Genomic DNA, 19,697 nt, shown 5'->3' with positions numbered 1-19,697 from the left:
GGCGTGACACAAACAAACAAACACACAAACAAACACCAAATTAAAGCTGTGTGGACCCTGGCTAGCGCCAGACGTTACTGAAGTAACGTCTTCTGCATAGCTACGGGAATAATGATAGTAATAACTTGTCTTCATTTCGTGCCACTGCGTCTTTTTACTCGTTTTTTTACTCCCGATCTACAGGGAAAGCCTCTTTTGCTTTTTTCAGGGTCAACATCGTCCGTCCTCTGACGCTGAGAGTTCTGAGCAAGGTATTATGGTAGACAAACTTTGCAAAAGCTTGAGAGTGAGTTGAGCCAATTAGAAGTATCTGTGTATTTGCTTTTGGCGTGTGATCATGATGATGATGATGAAATGATGTGTGTGCGTGTGTGTGTGTGTGTTTGTGCGCATATGTGCATGTGTGTGTGCGTGTGGGTGAGCGCGCACGCACGCGTGTGTGTCCTGTATGGTGCAGTTGTATGTGCAGTCGATTTCCAATCGAGAGGTTGCGGGTTCAATTCCCGACGATTATAATGGCCGCACACGTCTTTCTTCTTTTTCTCATTCTCCTAGATCTTCTTTCATTCTCCTGGGTGGTTGCGAACAACCAGTGCCTGCCAGAGTATGTGGTGTGGTGTGTGTTTTTCAAAAAATGAATGAAAAATGAAAAAAACTAAAGTTAGGGAGGGGATTCACTGGCCAGAAAATTCCAGAAAAAAGGCAGAAGGGGGGGGGGGGGCAGATGGCTCTCCCGACCTTCTGCATGGTGGCACTTGCCAGTGGCGGATCCAGGGGGGGGGGGGGGGGTTCCATGGAACCCCCTTAATTTTGCAAAGTGTGCGGCTGAGAAAATATCGAAAAATATCATGTGTGCACAAAAGGACGTCCGTCCGCTCACAGTCATCGGTGCAGTCACTGAGTCAAGGAGCACAGACTGTCAGCCAGTGCACTGCATGCGCGTGCGGTAGATCGATACTGTACGGATAGTACTAGTCTGTACTGGTGTTCACGTCCTTGATTTACAAACGGACACTGTAGACAAAATTGGGTGATTGTTTCCTTTTTGATCTTTCGAAACGATCCGAACTAATTCCTTACCTCCATTGGCGCTGTCATTCACTGTTGCTCAGGATGGGTGTGGTGTGGTCAGTATTCCTTGGACAAGTTTTTTGCAGAAGAGAAAGGATGTTCCAAGTACTGACACTCTTCAACGAACTTCGAACCGTACACGTAGAGTTCAAGCTCCTCAGAATATAATAATCTTTATTTCAGGATTACCCAAAGGCTGACGCCCGTATCAAGATGAGGGCTCCGACATCCAAGCAAAGTCAGTAATCTCTGTAGATGGGCAACACTACAACAATGCAAGTCTGGAGGTAGCCATTGCAGGCTTCGTCTTCAAGCTCTGCGAGTTCTCTACTGCAAGCATGCACGCATGCGCACACTATACATATGTACATGATTACATCACTACATCTCCCCCTTCAAATAAAAAAAAGAAGAAGAAATCAAAATAAAGGAACAAAGTGAAGAAGGAAAAGCCAATTAATTAAAGAGAAAAAACAAAAAGAAGAAAAGGAAAAAACCGAAGCGAATGCGCATGCCATGCGCCAGTCATTAAAAACTGCAAATCACTGAGAAAAACAAAACAAAACACAACCACGCTACATACTACCGACAAGCGGCTGTGAACGAGGAAGAAAACAAAACAAAAAAATGTTCAGCACAAAAAAAAACGGTAAAATGGTCTCTACGTGTCCATGGACACACTGTCCCGCAGCAGCAGCAGCAGTCATCCATAAGCCGCTCTGGCCTTCTCTGTAAGGGTTACCTGACGGCCAGAACGGGTTTTCATGCCATCATGAAATCGCTTGGGAGACTCACTGGCTGGTGAGCTGGTCTGATCCCTGCAGACATCGCTAGGAGAAACTGGACGAGGCGAAGAACACGCGGGTGAGGCGTCAGCAAGTGCAGAACGGGTGAGAGGGGCCTCAGCTTCCGTTGACGCTGGCACCAATGGCTCACTACCTGTCGCCGATTGTGGTGCGGCCGGGCTAGTCGGAACCGGAACACTAACAGGAGGCGTGGACAGCGGTGACTTGGGTACGGAGGCAACAAACTCAGGCCAATCAGACGATGCAGCAGCAGGTGAGACCAATTCTCTGACATGTTGGCGGTTACGAAGCAGAATCCGGACACCGTCGGTTGGGGGGTAAATGAGGCTTCAGTGCCACCATTCTTTCCTTGACGAGACGATGGAGTCGTTCCACCATGCCATTGGAACGTGGATAACGTGGGCTGGAGCGGATGTGACGAATGCCCAGCCGCTGCAAGAAGGTGGTCATCTGCTCCGACACAAACTGTGGCCCGTTATCCGAAACCAGTACAGACGGTAGACCGAATAGGGCAAACACTTCATCTAGCTCGTCCACGATAGCTGTAGTGGTTGTAGAGGACAGAACCTTGAGGATAGGGTACCGGGAGCCATAATCAATGAGGGAGAGAACAGAGTGGCCCTCAATAGATACCAGGTCGATTGCCAGTTTCTCCCACACGCCTTCAATCTCAGTGGGGAGAAGATCTTGCGGACTGTTTGTGCGACGTCGCCAACACTCGGAGCAACGTTCCACATACAGACTAGCGTCCTTGGTGAGCCCTGGCCACCAAACCCTCTGCCGGAGGGAATCTTGAAAGGCTTCCTGGCCCGGGTGTCCCTCATGCGCTAATGCCATGACGGAATGGCGTAGCCCTTCTGGTATCACAACACGTGCCGACAATAGCAACACACCGTCAGCTGCAGTGAGTTGATCTCTGACGAGATAGTACGGCTGCTCAGCGGGCGAGGCATCGCGCCAGGATGAGGTGAGCACACGCTGCAGGACACTGTGGAGCGTTGCGTCGTCTTGAGTGGCACGGCGGATCTCCTCAAGGTTGACTGGTGCTGCCTCAAGAACCATGTTGACGTACTCATTCAATGACCGGGACTCAGCTGGAGACGAGACAGTGGTCTTCAGCGGAGCACGAGACAAGGCGTCAACGCACAACAGTTGCTTTCCTGGGATGTGCTTGAGTGAGTACGAATACGGCATCAGAGAGACTAGCCAACGCTGGAGACGTGGTGGGACGTCATCGAACGGCTTCTGAACTATATGGAGCAGTGGTCTGTGATCCGTGAAGACGTCCACATCCCGGCCCAGAACGTACTGGCGGAAACGAGTTAGAGCGAATACCACACCCAACATTTCACGCTCCATCTGCGAATAGCGTGTCTCCACATCAGTCAATGATCGGCTGGCACAAGTGACTGGCACCCACTGGCCCTTGTCGTCGTGCTGCCAGAGGATAGCGCCCAAACCTTGAGGCGAAGCATCGCAGCTGACAGCCGTACGAACATCTGGAGATGGGCGGAAGTACGCCAATGTCTGCAGAGATGAAGCGACTGCCTGCTTTACTGCGTTGAATGCCGCAATCAGGCTCTCAGTAGCTACAAATGGCTCTGGCTGCTTGACGATCGAACGAAGTGGCTCAGTTACTTGAGACAGCTGAGGAACAAACTTGCCCAGATAGGTGACCATCCCGAGAAAACGCTGAACGTCGGCGAGGCACTTGGGCTCCGACAGTTCACTGATAGCTTGAAGCTTGCATGTGTCGGGTTGAACACCTTGCTTCGTCAGGACATGGCCGAGATACTTGACACATGTCAGTCGAGTGCGACACTTGCCCCAGTTGAGGCAGAGATTAGCAGCTTTGAGTCGTTCCAAAACGCTAGCGAGCCGTGCATCGTGTTCCGCCCGGTTGCGACCATACACCAAGACGTCATCTATATAGACAACAACACCAGGCAAACCCGAAAGGAGATCAGTTACAACACGCTGAAATATCTCGGGAGCACAGGATATGCCAAATGGCAGTCGTTTGAAACGATAGAGACCACAGTGTGTGGTAAACGTGGTAAGCGGTCGGGATTGGTCGTCAAGCAAGAGCTGGTGAAAACCAGACTCTGCGTCCAAAACCGAGAAAACCTCCGCTCCCGCAAGCTCCGCAGTAATCTCATCAATGGTTGGCAATGAACGTCGCTCTCTAACAATAGACTTGTTCAACTGCCGATAGTCAACACATAAACGCAAGGTGCCGTTTGACTTACGGACTGGGACGATCGGCGATACCCATCCAGACGCTTCCTTAACTGGCTCGATGATATCTGCCTTGACAAGACGATGCAGTTCATGTTCAATGTCGGCCTTGGCGCTGAATGGGGGACGTCGTGCTGGTTGAGCCACCGGCCTAGCTTCAGCATCCACGGAGATGGAAATTGGTGCGGTGTCAACCAAATTGCCAGTGTCCACCAGGTGCGCTGGAACCAACAGCTCAAGTTCAGAGATCACATCCTGGCCGAACAGAATACGATGTTTCCCATGGGGTACAACAAAACAACTACAAGACATGGTACGCGTAGGAGATGCAATGGTTACATCAGCCATGCCTAAAGTTGCAATCTCCCCGCCTGTGTACGCCTTGAGGACACGATTACTGCTGCGGGTAGGCTGGACAATGTCATCGGTGAGAATAGTACGGCTTGCACCGGTATCCAGCAAACCTTCACACTCCTTGCCATCCACCAATAGCGATGCGAGGAACTGGCGGTGTGACCCGGTCTGCTCAGCCATGTACACGGTGTCATAAACCAAATGAGCCTGGTCAGCTAGGTCGGCGGGCTCCTCGTCGACGGCGTTAGCATCTAATCCAGAGCGTTGCGACTGACATACGGCCGCAAAATGTCCGACCTTGCTACAACTGCGACAGCGGATGTTGGCTGCAGGGCAAAACGACTTTCCCTTAGCATGTGTACGGCCACAGTACTTGCAAGAACCAGATACTGTACGTGGCTGTCTGCGTTGCTGTCTGGTCGCACTAACGGCAGCCACTGAGCTGAACTGATTGGCAGGCTCTGCCGGCGGATCATACAGCTTACTCTCCGCATAGGAGGTCTCCAGTGCCACTGCTTTGGTGATGGCATCTGCGAGGGTGAGTCTGGACTCCTTGAGCAACTCGCGACGAACTTCGGGGGATTTCAAACCTGCAACCAACTGGTCTCGCACCTGGGAGTTAACCACGCTGTCCACATCCGTCGCCCCGAACTTACATAAGTCCACTCTCTCTCGTAAACGGCCAACGAAGGTGGAGACGGATTCCTCCGGCCCTTGTTTGAGCTGCCGGAATTTGTGACGTTCTGACGTCGTATTGATGGTGGGACGGAAGTGCGCCAGAACGGCGTCCGTCAGTGCTACGTACTCGTCTCCAGGAGAACCATCATCATTTGCTGGCGGAGAAGGAATAACCAGACCCTTTACAACTTTGCGAACTGAGAGTCCGGCCAAATTCAAAAATAAACGCTTTTTGTCAGCAGCAGTAGAAACATTACAAATTGCTAAGTAGTCATTGACATCCTCGAGCCAAAGCTCAAAATCGGCCCCGATGTCGCCGGCGTAATCGGGTACAAAATCCTTGGGCACTCTGCCCTTCGTTGTCATCTTGACCTGTTCACTGCGCCAATGTAGATGGGCAACACTACAACAATGCAAGTCTGGAGGTAGCCATTGCAGGCTTCGTCTTCAAGCTCTGCGAGTTCTCTACTGCAAGCATGCACGCATGCGCACACTATACATATGTACATGATTACATCACTACAATCTCTACCTGCTGCAGCATGCAGTAGTGACTAGTTGTTCCTCCGCAGGAACGGAGTGCTGCGCCAGCGATGTGTTTCAGATGACATTGGAAGGATTGTACAATTGTCGACACTGTTTCGCTATTGTTGTTTCTGTCACTGAAGTGAAGACGATGCTCTTGTCCTGTGACTATAGAGCATTTCGCATCGTAAAAATGCCAAAATTTCCGAAAGCACAAATGGACAGGGAAAGTAACTTAGTTGTCAATTCGGCATTCCTGGCTCTCAACGTACCCAGGCCATGGCTTGCATATTCGATCTTTACAAGAAGTTGAAAGGGTCTTCCGTACTAAATAATATACAATGTAGGGTAAGCAGCAGCATTTGGCCCTGTACAGGTTTTCCATCGTCCACCACACCACAACTGCGCTCCGACTCAGTCTCCAGCGATGGTGCAGTGGTGGTGTGCTGTGGCAACGTGTCGAGGCCGGCTGGAGAGCGCAGTCAGTGTGGTGTGGTCGATGATGGAAAAATACATGTATATGTCCGTAGTGTGTTTTAAAAGCATGCGATTCCCACTAACACAATCGGATTGTCGTTATTACAAGTGTCAACCGCACATCTGATTCCATAATATTTTGGCTGTTCAATTTTGGTTCAACCGGAATCCCCCTGTAGAGATCTCTGGATCCGCCCCTGCTTGCCTATACGAAGCACTAATAATCAGTCTAGTATATAGATGCTGTGAATGTACTTGGTCCGGTTCATTGCAATTGTCGCGTATCTTCCATGCACATTTTGACACGTAAAAGAAAGTCCGATCGCGACATACTTTCGTTTGGGAGGTTGTGATGGCAAGCTCAAAGGAGACAAGAAAGGAAAACAACCGTCACGACTAGCGAGAGTGGCATCGCGATAAGTACGACTTTGATGGGAAAGTGAGGAACTTTTCGCTGAAAGCCAAGGGCATGCAGCAGCTCGAAGACCGGAACTGTAGCGGGGGAAATCAACATCCTGACCTGGAGAGCGTGACAGTCGGAAGAACGTTGTTTTTGATTCCTCCAAGCGCCTAAGTGACAGCCACAATTGTTCCTTCCCATCGCTGCCATACGCCAGCCGGAGAAAGCAAGAGATACTCTTTGTACACCAGCAGCTAAACACACCAGCGAATGTCAGCTCAAGTGATAGCAGCTCGAGTGATACAGAGTCGATAAACTCAGGACCTGTGAAAGCGTGAGTGCAAGAACGCGCTCCATCGCGATATCGCTGTTTTCTTTTGTACATTTTTTGTAAACCTGGCCTTGCTTCCTTTCTTCGACTCGCTGCATCAGATTTGATTGCTGAAATTCTTTTCTTGTGGCGGAGAGTATTCATGTATCATGCTCCTTCACTACGCCTATTAGAAATTTCACACAGTGGTAAAAAAAGCTCCTGTTCTTTGTGGTGATAGATAAGTGACAATTGCGATGAACCGGACCAAGTACAGGAAATCATTGGCTGTAAGGGCCCGGTAATTTGGACATTAGAGGTCCTTAGCTAAAGGATGGTGACATTAACTTTTACGATACTCACTCGCAGGCATCACGAAAGACGTTAAACAGCTCAGGATAATGGGTTGATGTTCAATAATAATTATTATGGTAATCCTCGAACTGATGAGTGTTCTTTTTATGAATGAACACTTTTCTTTAGATTCATTCAGCCACATTCGACGTGTGCCAAATTCTGGAGAGCGATAGGTGCGTTCGAAATGATCTGGAGAAAATTTCGAACCACTTTAAAGGACTGGCTTTCGAGAACCCTAGCGAACCGAGGAGGTCAGTAGCTGAACGATCCAAGGGCTCTAGAGAAGAAATACCGCTGTGGAGCACCATGAGATCCGATCACCAAATAACGTTGCAAGCATTGGAAGTAAGTGCATGAGAGGTGGTGATATACAGTTAGTGCTCTTTTAAACAGCGTATGCCATTATGTGAGGGTGGAGGGGGAGGGGGAGGGGGGTCTTTGCTGGTTTAAAAAGGCAAAAACTGTGACTTTATGGTTTCGCGTTCTAGTTTCGCTCTTTTGCCCGAGCACAGCATTCAGGAGATCTGCAAGAATTATTTGATTTGCGCTGCCATTGTGAGGCTGTAGTGATTTGAAAGTGTGCTTGTTTTGGAATATTGCTACCAACATGAATTGAATGGGAGTGGTGGGAGAGCCAAGCAAGGAGCAAGATGAGGTGGTACTTGAGAATAAACATTTTGTAGCACTCTTGTCACTTCCTCAAGCTTCATATGATAGTTATTTGTTTGGGGCAGGCCACCGGCCACCACAACACCGGCCACCACAACACCGGCCACCACAACACCGGCCACCACAACACCGGCCACCACAACACCGGCCACCACAACACCGGCCACCACAACACCGGGCACCACAACTTGATTTCATTTTACTATTCACGATCACGTCAACGAATTATTTTTAAAATAACACTGATTTCCGAAGTAAAATGAATAACAGCGCAAATGTGAATTATGGCAGTCTGCCCAAAACAAATTGCATTAGTAGTAGTACGTGTAAATCTCCCTATTCCGGAAGCCCCTAATCCGGGCTCGTCTGACTGCCGAGCAACTTTCTGACCCATGTAGATGACTATATTAAACTGGCTTTTTAAATGAATAACGGCCCCAAAAAGCTATTGATAGGCATAAAGCATTTTTACTTGAATGCAGTTAGTATGTACGTTCTGAGTTACGGGCAGTTCTCGGCTTCAACCTGTCTAGATTCGGGGAGTTTTACCGCGTTACGTTCTGTGCAAACTGAAGCACATGTGGCGGCTTTCATGCCAGAGCCTTCCTACACTCATGTGGCGGCGTTCATGCCAGAGCCTTCCTACACTCCTTCTTCTATTGTACCTTCATTCCGTTTCACGATTCTATTCCCTGTTGTTGGTAGAAGTTAATACTGTAGGGCTACCTACTTGGCCTATACATTTGGCATAGTGCATTGATATGCAATTTAATCCCGCTTCATTTTTCACACAATGGCGTACTCACCTGTACCTTGCATGCTCCCGCGGTAACTGCTGCGTGCCTGTGCTGTTTACATGCCTACTCGGTTCCATGCGATCTCCACTTTTCCTTCTGTCTTCATCAGGTGTTGTTGTGGTTTGTAACTGTATTGCAACGGTTGTTGTGTAGGATTGACAAGAGAGTTTGTGTTGGCCTTCATCCCTAGTGCTGTTGCGATGAGGAATGCAACAGACACTATTGAGTTACTCAAGTAAAATTCAAAAATACTGTGTCCTACCATTGCGCTGCCTTGAAAATGCCGCGTGTGGGACAAAGGCTTTAAGTCTGCAATTTTTCAATGCAGCCGATGATAGAACAGTCAGTAGTGTTGGGACACGACCATAGCAAGTTGAAGCTCATCCCCTGTGAAAGTGCTGAACAAAGTGTGGCTCCCATGCAAACAGAACTGTTGGTCTCGGCGTACAGGCATCTCATCTCTCCTACAGATGAGAACTCGATGCAAATTACTTTAAAAGTCGATTCTCCTATTGAAGTACTGTATGAAAACGGGTTTCCACAAAAATCAGGTCGGGGCAGAGAGGAGGGGAGGGGTTGGGGGAGGGGGAGGGGAGGAGAATACATACAATACATAATGTAATGACTTTTTCAGTCATCTAAAACGCACAACAACACTCAATTTTGTCCTGTTTACAAAATGCCAACTGATGTGTATCTGAGATGGTAATGATAAGAGCTCATGTCGCATGGAAAACGTGTAACAATGTGTTGTAGGTGGCAACACGGCTGCCCATGCCGGGCGTGTACTTTCAACCAGATGACGCATGCGACTGCGTGGCTCTGTGGATGATCCATGGCATACTTCATGATGTCGACTCTGCAAGCACCTTCATACTGGTAAGAGTGATGCTGCAGAAAACACATCTTACTTCCAAGTACTCTACTCTGTGCATGCACATGTCTGGAGATATGTGGATTTTGTAGAAAAAAAATACCGGACTGAAAGTGACACTTGATAGGTTTACAGCACACTCATGAATACAGCACACTCATGAATACAGCATACTCATGACTCTGAATACAGCATACTCATGAATACAGCACACTCATGAATACAGCACACTCATGAATACAGCATACTCATGAATACAGCACACTCATGGATACAGCATACTCATGGATACAGCAAAACTCAGGAACAGTTACTCATGAATATGATGATGATACATGCAAAAGGAAATTCATATCTTTCCACATCGTAGAACGATCTCTAGGTCATGTGGTATGGTTTACTTGACGGCACTCAGTGGTAGTGTTTTTCCCAAGTTCAAACCTGCTCCAATAAAGTGTATGTGTACACAATTTGTATAAATAGATTCACCCTAGAATGAAAACTTCACAACTTATAGCGAAAAATGCATGATTCCAATGGTGAAGGTCCCAGGTTGATTAGAGCAGCCGTTTCCAAGTTATACCAGCTTGAAGTTTGCACTAAATTTGGTGACAACAATGATGACGTCATTAACTTGCCCAGACTAAGCCAGATAAGTGACGTCAGAGAGATAGACTTTGCATGGGAGCAAATGGGGAAATTTCAGTATTTTGGCTCTCCATTGTCCCCAAGAAGTCTGATGTTTTTCAAACTGCGGTATGGGACATATGGCACCCCACCGGTATCCCAACTGTAAAGAATTCTAGTATGAAATTCATTGTTGCAGATGAACAAGAAGGAAATTGGTTTTTCCCTACTACTCCCATACAAAGTCTATCTCTCTGACGTCATAAATCCGGCCTAGTCTGGGCAACTTAATGACGTCATCACGATGTCACCAAATTTAGTGCAAACTTCAAGCTGATATAACTCGGGAACGGCTGTCCCGATCAACCTGGGACCATCACCATTGGAATCAGTGCATTTTTCGCCATACGTTGTGAAGTTTTCATTTTAGGGTGAACTTCCCCTTTAATGATTCGTGTATTCATGACACATTACATCATACATCATGAATACACAGATCATATTACTGATTCACTAACATACTCAGCACAGAAGCCATATAATTTTGACGAGGTCTCTCGCACCATTACTCTTCAAGTTGAATACAGTGGTGATTAGAGCCGCGTGATTAGAGCCGCAGCAAACAAGTCCTTAAACGAATGAGCGATGGGGGCTACAAAATTCGGTCAAACTTGCTTGCCCTTGTCATGTAGACGGACGTTGGTAACATGGATGTAGTGAGGCAGGTCTTCAGGAACCTGTATGTGTGTGATAGTTTTTTTCCTCCAACCGAAACTCTATTCAATTATTGCTGATTTCTATCGTGCTATTTCTGCCTCTAAGTTGACTTTATAATTACATACGCACCTTGAATGTAGTTCCAGTTACAGTAAAACCTGGTTTAAGCGACCACCCCACGGTGCAAGCAAAAGCGGCCGTTAAAGCCAGGTGGTCTTTAGAACCAGGTGGTCTTTAAAGCCAGGTGGTCTTTAGAACCAGGTCCCACAGTGTCTGTGTAGAACTGTCCGTGCATGGAAAAACGGTCATTAAGAGCAGGTGGTCGCTAAACCCAGAGGTCGCTTACGCCAGGTTTTACTGTACAAACAGTTCCAACTTCCAAGCTATGAGCGTGTTTGGTCACACAAAGGCCGGGTAGTTTCAGTGCAATAGGAAGAATAGTTGTGTAATTGATGGCAGCGCTGACTTTGTCTTTGTGCCTTTTCAGAATTCTTTGGCGCAATCGAAGAAGCTATTTCCGGGCCATGGCATGCAAGACCTGGACTTTGATGGTGAGGAAATCTCAAATTTACGTAATGCACATTGTGTGTGTGTGTGTGTGTCTCTTTAGAACTTGAGATAAACTGCTTGACCCCTTGTCAACACTGACTGTATAGGCAGGAGGTGTTCGATATCTCCTGTTTCAATGAGCACAACATGGTGAGGGTGGTGCTCATCTCCCCTCCCTCCCCTCCCCTTTCCCTCCCCTTTCCCTCCCCTCCCCTCCTTGAGCAACACTGCACATGTCATGCAACAAAAAAAACGCAAGTGCGTCACTGCTCCTACAGCCATGTGCATGCATCAATGTTTTCTGAAATGAAATTAGTCAACCCCCTCCCACCCCATAACGAAATTATTTCGTTTTGTGAAAATTGTGTATTTAGCCGCGAAACACTCCCAGAAGAGGACACAATCTGTCACAAGCCCAACTGAATGGCTTCCGTCTACCTTGCAGCCTATACTAGTTCTGTATTTGATTTCACAGCACTCCACATGCACTGTGAATGCCACTGCAAGAACGTGAAAGCTATCGAAAACGATGGTCCAGCCACGCGAGGGCCCAGCGTTTGACCCGCATAGTGTGTTTCAATACACTTGTACTGGTGACAAATTTTCATTGATCACCAGCCCATCAAGTCTCTCAAAAACACAGTCTTTACTACTAACACTGGTACGTGCCTCGTTGTGTGCATCCAGTGAATGTGGAATATGCTGAGTCTCTTGTTCTTCTTTCTACTGGTTCCTTCTGGGTATAGAAACGTGTCAAACGTTTGCGATTTGCGTCAACAGGCTTTTTTACCGCCCAGGCCTGAGATTCGTAAGCCATTGTTCTGCAAATCATTTTCTATCACATCATGTATTGACCACTTGACGATGCAATTTTGTGTGTGTGTGTGTGTGTGTGTGTTTTTGGAGGGGGGGGGGGGGGGAGCTAAAGTAGTGAGTGATTGATAGACAGAAGTGCTTTGCAGTATATCACACGAACTCGTAATCTATATTGTAAGTGCAAACTAGCCCTGTCTAGATGATGTCATATTTCCTAAGTTAATCCATCCACAGTTAAAAAACTTATTGCTCATGGCTAAGAGAATGAGGCAGTTCTAACAGTTGTACGCCCCTACTGGTTCTGATCTGGCGCCGGGTTAGCCAGCTGTAAATTGATGGCCCGGTCTTCAGTACTGACAGTAGGAGGCTGCAGAAAGAGACTGTAGGCCAGGTAAAGTCTGGTGCAGTTGCATGAATCCGCACTGAGTTGCCAGATAGCCGCTAGCCCTCTCAGCCCTTTGCCTGCAATTTGGCCAAAACCACGAACCGACACCGTCGCTTGCTGTTGTTTGTTTCTGCAGAATGCTAGATATCTCATGCCGCTATTGACAAACCTGTGCCGTGATCTGCATGACTGGATAAAGATCATGACTGGTGAAGATGAAGACGTGCCTTTCTTGAGGGGGGAACAGTGGAGAGACTTGTTCCGTCAAGATGAACAAGAAGAAGAAGAAGAAGAAGAAGATGCTCTTTTCTTCAGAGCACAGATGATGAAAAGGATGCCTTCCACGGAGGAATCATATGCAGAATGTGAGAGATTATTGCTCCTTAGAAAAGAGCAGAGACGTGCCCTGAAAGAAGACAGGAGACGTGCCAAGGAAGAAGAGAGGATACGTGCCATGGAAAAAGACCGTGCCATGGAGGAAGAACGTGCCAGGAAAGAAAATCAGCAAAAAGGTGCCTTCATGGAACGTTTACACGTCATGTCCCGTGTGGTAAGTTTCTTATATCCTTCTAGCTGCACTGCTCCAATTAGTGTGGTAAGTTTCTTCTATCCCTCTAGCTGCACTGCTCCAATTACAGAATGGAAATCGCTGCAGTATCACAGTGTGAGTTTTAAAGGGGAAGTTAAGCCTAAAATCAATTTTTCACCAGTTGTAGTCTTCGGGATGCTGAGGCGAATGGTCTGGGTCCGAGGAAGGTGAGACTCTCCCTTCCTCCTTTATTCCCAATCGAACTCGCGCACTTCCACCGAAACCGGGTGACTGCGCCCTATTCGATGGGGATTTGTATGCAAAATGTTACTAAAAACGGCATTTCGTCCTTATAAAAGCACGGATGACCGCGATTGGCCCATATGTTGTAGTCTTTTGGACGCTGAGTCAACTGGTTTTGGTCCGAGAATGCTCCGATGCAGCGTTCGGCCCTTATTCCCAATCGAACATGGTTGAACAAGCAGTCACGTGCTCCTGCATACACCAGTCACCTGGTCGTCCTTATAAAAGCACGGATGACCGCGATTGGCCCATATGTTGTAGTCTTTTGGACGCTGAGTCAACTGGTTTTGGTTCGAGAATGCTCCGATGCAGCGTTCGGCCCTTATTCCCAATCGAACATGGTTGAACAAGCAGTCACGTGCTCCTGCATACACCAGTCACCTGGTCACCGTGCCCAGGGTACAACTTACAGCTTGTTTGGGTGCATTCCTGTCACTCGAGTTGAACTCGAGTTTAACCTTGGTGTGAAAGTTGTCGCCTGTTGGCGCGGTGACTAGGCGACTGGTATACGCAGAAGCACGTGACCGCTTACTCAACCATGTTCGATTGGGAATAAAGGCCGAACGCTGCATCGGAGCATTCTCGAACCAAAACCAGTCGACTCAGCGTCCAAAAGACTACAACATATGGGCCAATCGCGGTCATCCGTGCTTTACTAAGAACGAAATGGCGCTTTTAGTGACATTTTGCATACAAATCCCCATCTAGTAGGGCCCAGTCACCCAGTTTCGGTGGAAGTGCACGAGTTCGATTGGAAATGAAGGAGGAAGGGAGAGTTTCGGCTTTCTCGGACCAGGACCATTCGACTTAGCATCCCGAAGACTGCAACTGATGAAATTTGATTTTTGGCTTAACTTCCCCTTTAAAAACAAAAAGATACTATAGAGGACCACTTGTACGGGTAACAAAATATTGAAATCCTGACAAGACTCCATAGGAGGACAAGTAACAAAATAATGCTCCTGACAAGACTCCATAGGAGGACAAGTAACAAAATAATGCTCCTGACAAGACTCCATAGGAGGACAAGTAACAAAATAATGCTCCTGACAAGACTCCATAGGAGGACAAGTAACAAAATAATGCTCCTGACAAGACTCCATAGGAGGACAAGTAACAAAATAATGCTCCTGACAAGACTCCATAGGAGGAAAAGTAACAAAATAATGCTCCTGACAAGACTCCATAGGAGGACAAGTAACAAAATAATGCTCCTGACAAGACTCCATAGGAGGACAAGTAACAAAATAATGCTCCTGACAAGACACCATAGGAGGACAAGTAACAAAATAATGCTCCTGACAAGACTCCATAGGAGGACAAGTAACAAAATAATGCTCCTGACAAGACACCATAGGAGGACAAGTAACAAAATGCCAAGGAGCGGGAAAAGCCCTAGTTTTTGCAAGGGATGAGGATCAGCCTGGCTACAAGAACGAGGGGTAGGTGGATTAGGAACAGGCTGCTGTACTATGCTCGTGGATGATCTATTTTTCAGACTTTGTTTTATAGTAAAGACTTTGTTTTATTTCAGCATAAAATGCAGAAGCCTACATGATCGTGGTTTTACCCGAGTCTAGGATTCATTACAATTAAGTGTCACGGCCCGTCATGCAGCTAACTTCACCACGGCAACCGCACAATGTCTTTGAATCTTTCCAATGAATTGTACCACACACCACCTTTCCAATGTATTGAACAGAGATATGCCCCTATATAGAAGTTGAGACTGGCACTGAAATGCATGTAGTGCGGGTTGGGCTTATGAAACCGTCTCAGTGCTCTCTCTCCTCTCTCTCCTTCTCTCTCCTTCTCTCTCTCCTTCTCTCTCTCTCCTTCTCTCTCTCTCCTTCTCTCTCTCCTTCTCTCTCTCCTCTCTCTCTCCTTCTCTCTCTCCTCTCTCTCTCTCTCCTCTCTCTCTCCTCTCTCTCTCCTTCTCTCTCCTTCTCTCTCCTCTCTCTCCTTCTCTCTCTCTCTCCTTCTCTCTCCTTCTCTCTCCTTCTCTCTCTCTCTCTCTTTCCCTCCTCTCTCTCTCTCTCTCTCTCTCTCTCTCTCTCTCTCTCTCTCTCTCTCTCTCTCTCTTCTTCTTTTTCTTTTTCTCTGGTTTGTGTTGTATGTCTAGACTTACTTTGTGGTGCACTTGGTGATCCAGCTATGGATCAACCGGCTGGATGTGAGAGATCATCTGTTCGATTTTGGCTGGACAATCGGAAGTGTCCTGAAGAAAATGTCCACATTCCGACAGCTGAAGGAGGATATGTACACTGTGAGATATCTATGACACCCCAGTCTAACCTGACCTTTATGCCCTGTTCTGTGCTATGCCTGCTGCTGCTGCTGCTGCTGCTGCCAGCAGCCCTAACTTCACCTACCAGGTGACAGTTTTCTTGCTCTTGTTTGTTCCTTGCTCTGCTCCAGCCGGCAGTACAGTACCTTGCAAGTGAGTACCATCTGATGCACGATATCACACGACTTTTCGACACAGCCAGCGAAAACACTGACCTAGACATAGATCCGCGAAAGATGCACGGCTGCAACCCACTAAGGTGAGCTCGAAGCAGGCTTCAGGTTGAGCATCACCGTGAAATCTAGAACACTTTTTTTGCTGTTGTGGAGTGTTCTTAACCAGCAGAGAAGAGCCTGCCCCTGTGGATGCCTTGGGTGCCCTTCCATATTCCTAACAACCCAGTCCAGTTTACTCTCCAGTCTCAACTGGTTTCAGTGTTGAGCATGTCGGACTCTGTAATCACAACTGCCCCCTATATGGGGACACTCATGAAACAGTAATGCATGTGCAAAAGAAACGATCGCTTGTTCGCCCGCCCTGTTCTCAACATTGCACTGGCACACCTGTAGTGTGTGTACACACTTGTCACTGTATCAATGCAGTCCCCCCCCCCCCCCCCCCGCATTTGAGTACTCAATTGCAGTGATGTCTATACGTCACGTTATGTCCTATCGATATATCCGTAGCCAAAATTAGTTCACTTGGCATAGTGACGGGAACAGTTGTCCTATGCCAGTAGATCTAGGGTTCGCAGAGAATGCAGTGATTGCTGCATCCTGCCACATAGCTGTACAGTACACTGCATCCTACCACACAGCTGTACAGTTCACTGCATCCTGCCACATAGCTGTACAGTTCACTGCATCCTGCCACATAGCTGTACAGTACACTGCATCCTGCCACATAGCTGTACAGTTCACTGCATCCTGCCACATAGCTGTACAGTTCACTGCATCCTGCCACATAGCTGTACAGTTCGTCTACATGTGCAGTCATGTAGTAGTAGCTCTAGTGTTTGTTTTGTTTCAACATCTGTGTGTTGGGTTTCCTGTTCTTGACCTTGCATTCTGAACGGCCTTGGCCTACTACGGGGTGGGTGGCAAGGAGACACTCAGTGCCGGGGCCTTCACCAGATTCTGGAGAAGGCACCCAGTTTCATTGTGGTTCCTGCGTTGATGTTTTAGTTTTCACAAGGGAGCGGCAATCCACCACTCAGGAGTTCCAGAGTTTGATTGATGGCTATGAGGAGCCTGAATATAAGGAGGAAGCTATTGCGTTCATTGAAGAAGCCATTGTCTGGCCACCGGAAACCAAGGCTGGCAGTGTCGCAATTTGGCGAGGCATAAGGGATGCTGTGTCACTGCACTGGAGTTTCTCAGGTACATGGGGCACTACCCTGGTTTGGTGATCAGTGTACGCATCTCCCTAATGCCGTATCGCAGTCTGCTCAGACCGAGACCGTTCGACTTAGCGTCCGGAAGGGTCTACGTTCTTAGAGTTAAATTTTCATGCGAACGAAATGGCGCGTTCAGTGAAATTTCCCACACAATTCCTGTATTGCAGGGCACACTTACGCAACTTTGGTGAAGTACGTGAATTTGATCTGCAGTGTAAGAAAAAAAGGGAGTGTTTCTAGATTTCTGGGACAAAATTCCACTTAGCGCCCAGAAGACTAACTTACAAGAACTGAAAATGTAATTTTATATCCTCCTTCCTCTTATGGTGTCTTCTGCCTATTTTAAAACTAGGATGCACACATCTGATCAGCATTTTGCTTGTGCAACTGTTTGAACATCTTGCCCTTTGCAGCCTACAGCCCCACTACAGAGGCCTGCTCTTCATGCTGGACTTCCTCTTTGAAATCTCCGAGACGGTAAGCACAAAGATGTATAGATTATGTCCATCATCAACGCTCTTATGAATTGGATCGATCCCTATGCTGCATTTGAAAATGAACCAAGATTAGGACACTGGGCCAGCATCAGGATTGATAGGTCAGGATAGGTCAGGGCAAAACAGTTGGATCAATCCTGATCATGTGCTAGCATCACAGCGTGGGAATAGAACCTCACTTTGGAGCCCATCTTAATTATAAGATGGGACTCCTGAGTGCCGTAGCGGCTTGTTTTTGCTATCGTCCTCGAGTCTTGTACACTATACGGGCCTAACTGGTTCTTTGGTGTGTTCCTTACCTGACTGAAAAGGGTGGTAAGTGATATGTGGTGAGTCTGTGCTCAGTGGATGTGTGGCATTCTATAGTACATGGCTGGGGTCCCAAGTTGGGAAGGTCAACTTAGGCCCTGACTATTGTGCAGCTCCAGCCCAGGATGACATAAAGACGGGCTGCTATTATTATCAATCCAGTACTGGCTGGTCAACAGCCTTAGTGGCAGGTGAGCTAGCCTTGGCATCCGAGGGGGGGGGGGGGGGGGGGGCTGAAACATGCATCTGGGATCTCAGGCATGTAAAGCGATATGTAAAGCGATGAACTTTTGCAGTACGCTGATTTTGCGTTTTCAAGAATTGCGCTGGTTCACAATGAGAAACTTGCACCATCAATACACAGAGCAGGTTGCGGTGATTTATAGCCGCGAATGTGTATTGGTCACGAAAGTAGCGAAATTTAATCTGCAGCGAAATGTCGTCGGGGGGTTTTAATCCCTCGCACGATAGCCCTTCCGACTACTCTCTTCTACATCCATCACACGTACGCCACACTCAGAGGACAGATAATCATTGTTGTTCCAAGGAGAGTCTCAGGAAGAAGGCACCCAAAACAACCAGGATGCGCACGATAAGCATGCAAGCATGCGCACAACAACAAGAACAGCTGGGCGCCAATTGTCGTCGGGGGGTTTTATTCCCTCGCACGATAGCCCTTCCGACTACTCTCTTCTACATCCATCACACGTACGCCACACTCAGAGGACAGATAATCATTGTTGTTCCAAGGAGAGTCTCAGGAAGAAGGCACCCAAAACAACCAGGATGCGCACGATAAGCATGCAAGCATGCGCACAACAACAAGAACAGGTACGATAATCTCCAACCGGCGCAGTCCGCGCGCGGTCCGCACCAACGTGCCAAAAGGGGCACACACGTGCCAAAAGGGCAGGGACAACAGAAAGTTTGTCACTTCAAGTTACAGTACGCAGCCAAAGCAGGTTTGCCGAGTCGAAGGTTTGGTGAGTGCCTTGTGTGCTCTGGATGGCAGTCATGAGTCGGACCAGTGTGAAGTCAAGCCTGCGGAAAAGCGCAACTTCCAGTGTTAGGAGCAACAGACTTTCTTATAATTACCGCGAAAGTCGCTACCACTATTTCATTGAGTTGACTTCTTTGAGTTGACAAGCTACCGGCTACATGTTCTTTTCATACAGACTTTGAAGACATGTGATACCAAAGGGAATCTAGATGTTCAGTACTCAATGATGCAAACGGCCACTCCGAAATACATCATGCCCAAGACGTCAAGGTGGAGGTAAGTGTGTGCTTGCGTTGCTGGATTCTGTCATCTGGATCAGTCCAGTGCTATAGCCTATTCGCTGTTGAGGCTATTCTCTGTCGAGACCATTTTCTATTGAGACTATTCTCTGTTGAGAGTATTCGCTGTTGAGAGTATTCATTCTTGCACCTATTCACTCTTGAGACTTTGGGGCTTGGATTAAAATGGCCAAAACACTGATGTGGGCAACACGTTAGCGTCCTAAACCGGACAAATCAATCGTGGGATCGAGACGTCAGTAATGAGACCTAGTCTTCAGTGATGACACCTAGTCTTCCTCTCCAGCTACCTGACTGTGGGAAGCTTCTGATTCATGTTTCCATCACTACCCTATGAAATGAAGGATAATGGGGATTGGCAATCGGCAAAAAGGTCTCGGGGTGATTGAGTACGACCTAACTAGTGCCTCTCTATGTACTCACACAA

The 19,697-nt window shown here is 47.6% G+C and overlaps 1 protein-coding gene across 1 annotated transcript in view; it reads left to right on the top strand.

Moving 5' to 3' along the window:
• The window catches only part of LOC135817563 (uncharacterized), a 64,873-nt gene that overhangs the window by 12,946 nt on the left and 32,230 nt on the right, over nucleotides 1-19,697 (top strand). The window contains exons 5-14 of the mRNA XM_065330775.1: nucleotides 184-286; nucleotides 7,343-7,561; nucleotides 9,439-9,561; nucleotides 11,388-11,451; nucleotides 12,196-12,257; nucleotides 12,787-13,200; nucleotides 15,605-15,748; nucleotides 15,901-16,028; nucleotides 17,579-17,642; nucleotides 19,147-19,247. Of these exons, the coding sequence (XP_065186847.1) occupies nucleotides 184-286; nucleotides 7,343-7,561; nucleotides 9,439-9,561; nucleotides 11,388-11,451; nucleotides 12,196-12,257; nucleotides 12,787-13,200; nucleotides 15,605-15,748; nucleotides 15,901-16,028; nucleotides 17,579-17,642; nucleotides 19,147-19,247 (1,422 nt within the window). The remainder of the gene's footprint in view (nucleotides 1-183; nucleotides 287-7,342; nucleotides 7,562-9,438; nucleotides 9,562-11,387; nucleotides 11,452-12,195; nucleotides 12,258-12,786; nucleotides 13,201-15,604; nucleotides 15,749-15,900; nucleotides 16,029-17,578; nucleotides 17,643-19,146; nucleotides 19,248-19,697) is intronic.

This window comes from Sycon ciliatum, chromosome 5, assembly GCF_964019385.1.
Source record: "Sycon ciliatum chromosome 5, ocSycCili1.1, whole genome shotgun sequence".
Taxonomy (NCBI): Eukaryota; Metazoa; Porifera; class Calcarea; order Leucosolenida; family Sycettidae; genus Sycon; species Sycon ciliatum.
The sequence above is the reverse complement of the archived record's forward strand: the minus strand, read 5'-3'. Positions and strand labels throughout refer to the sequence as shown.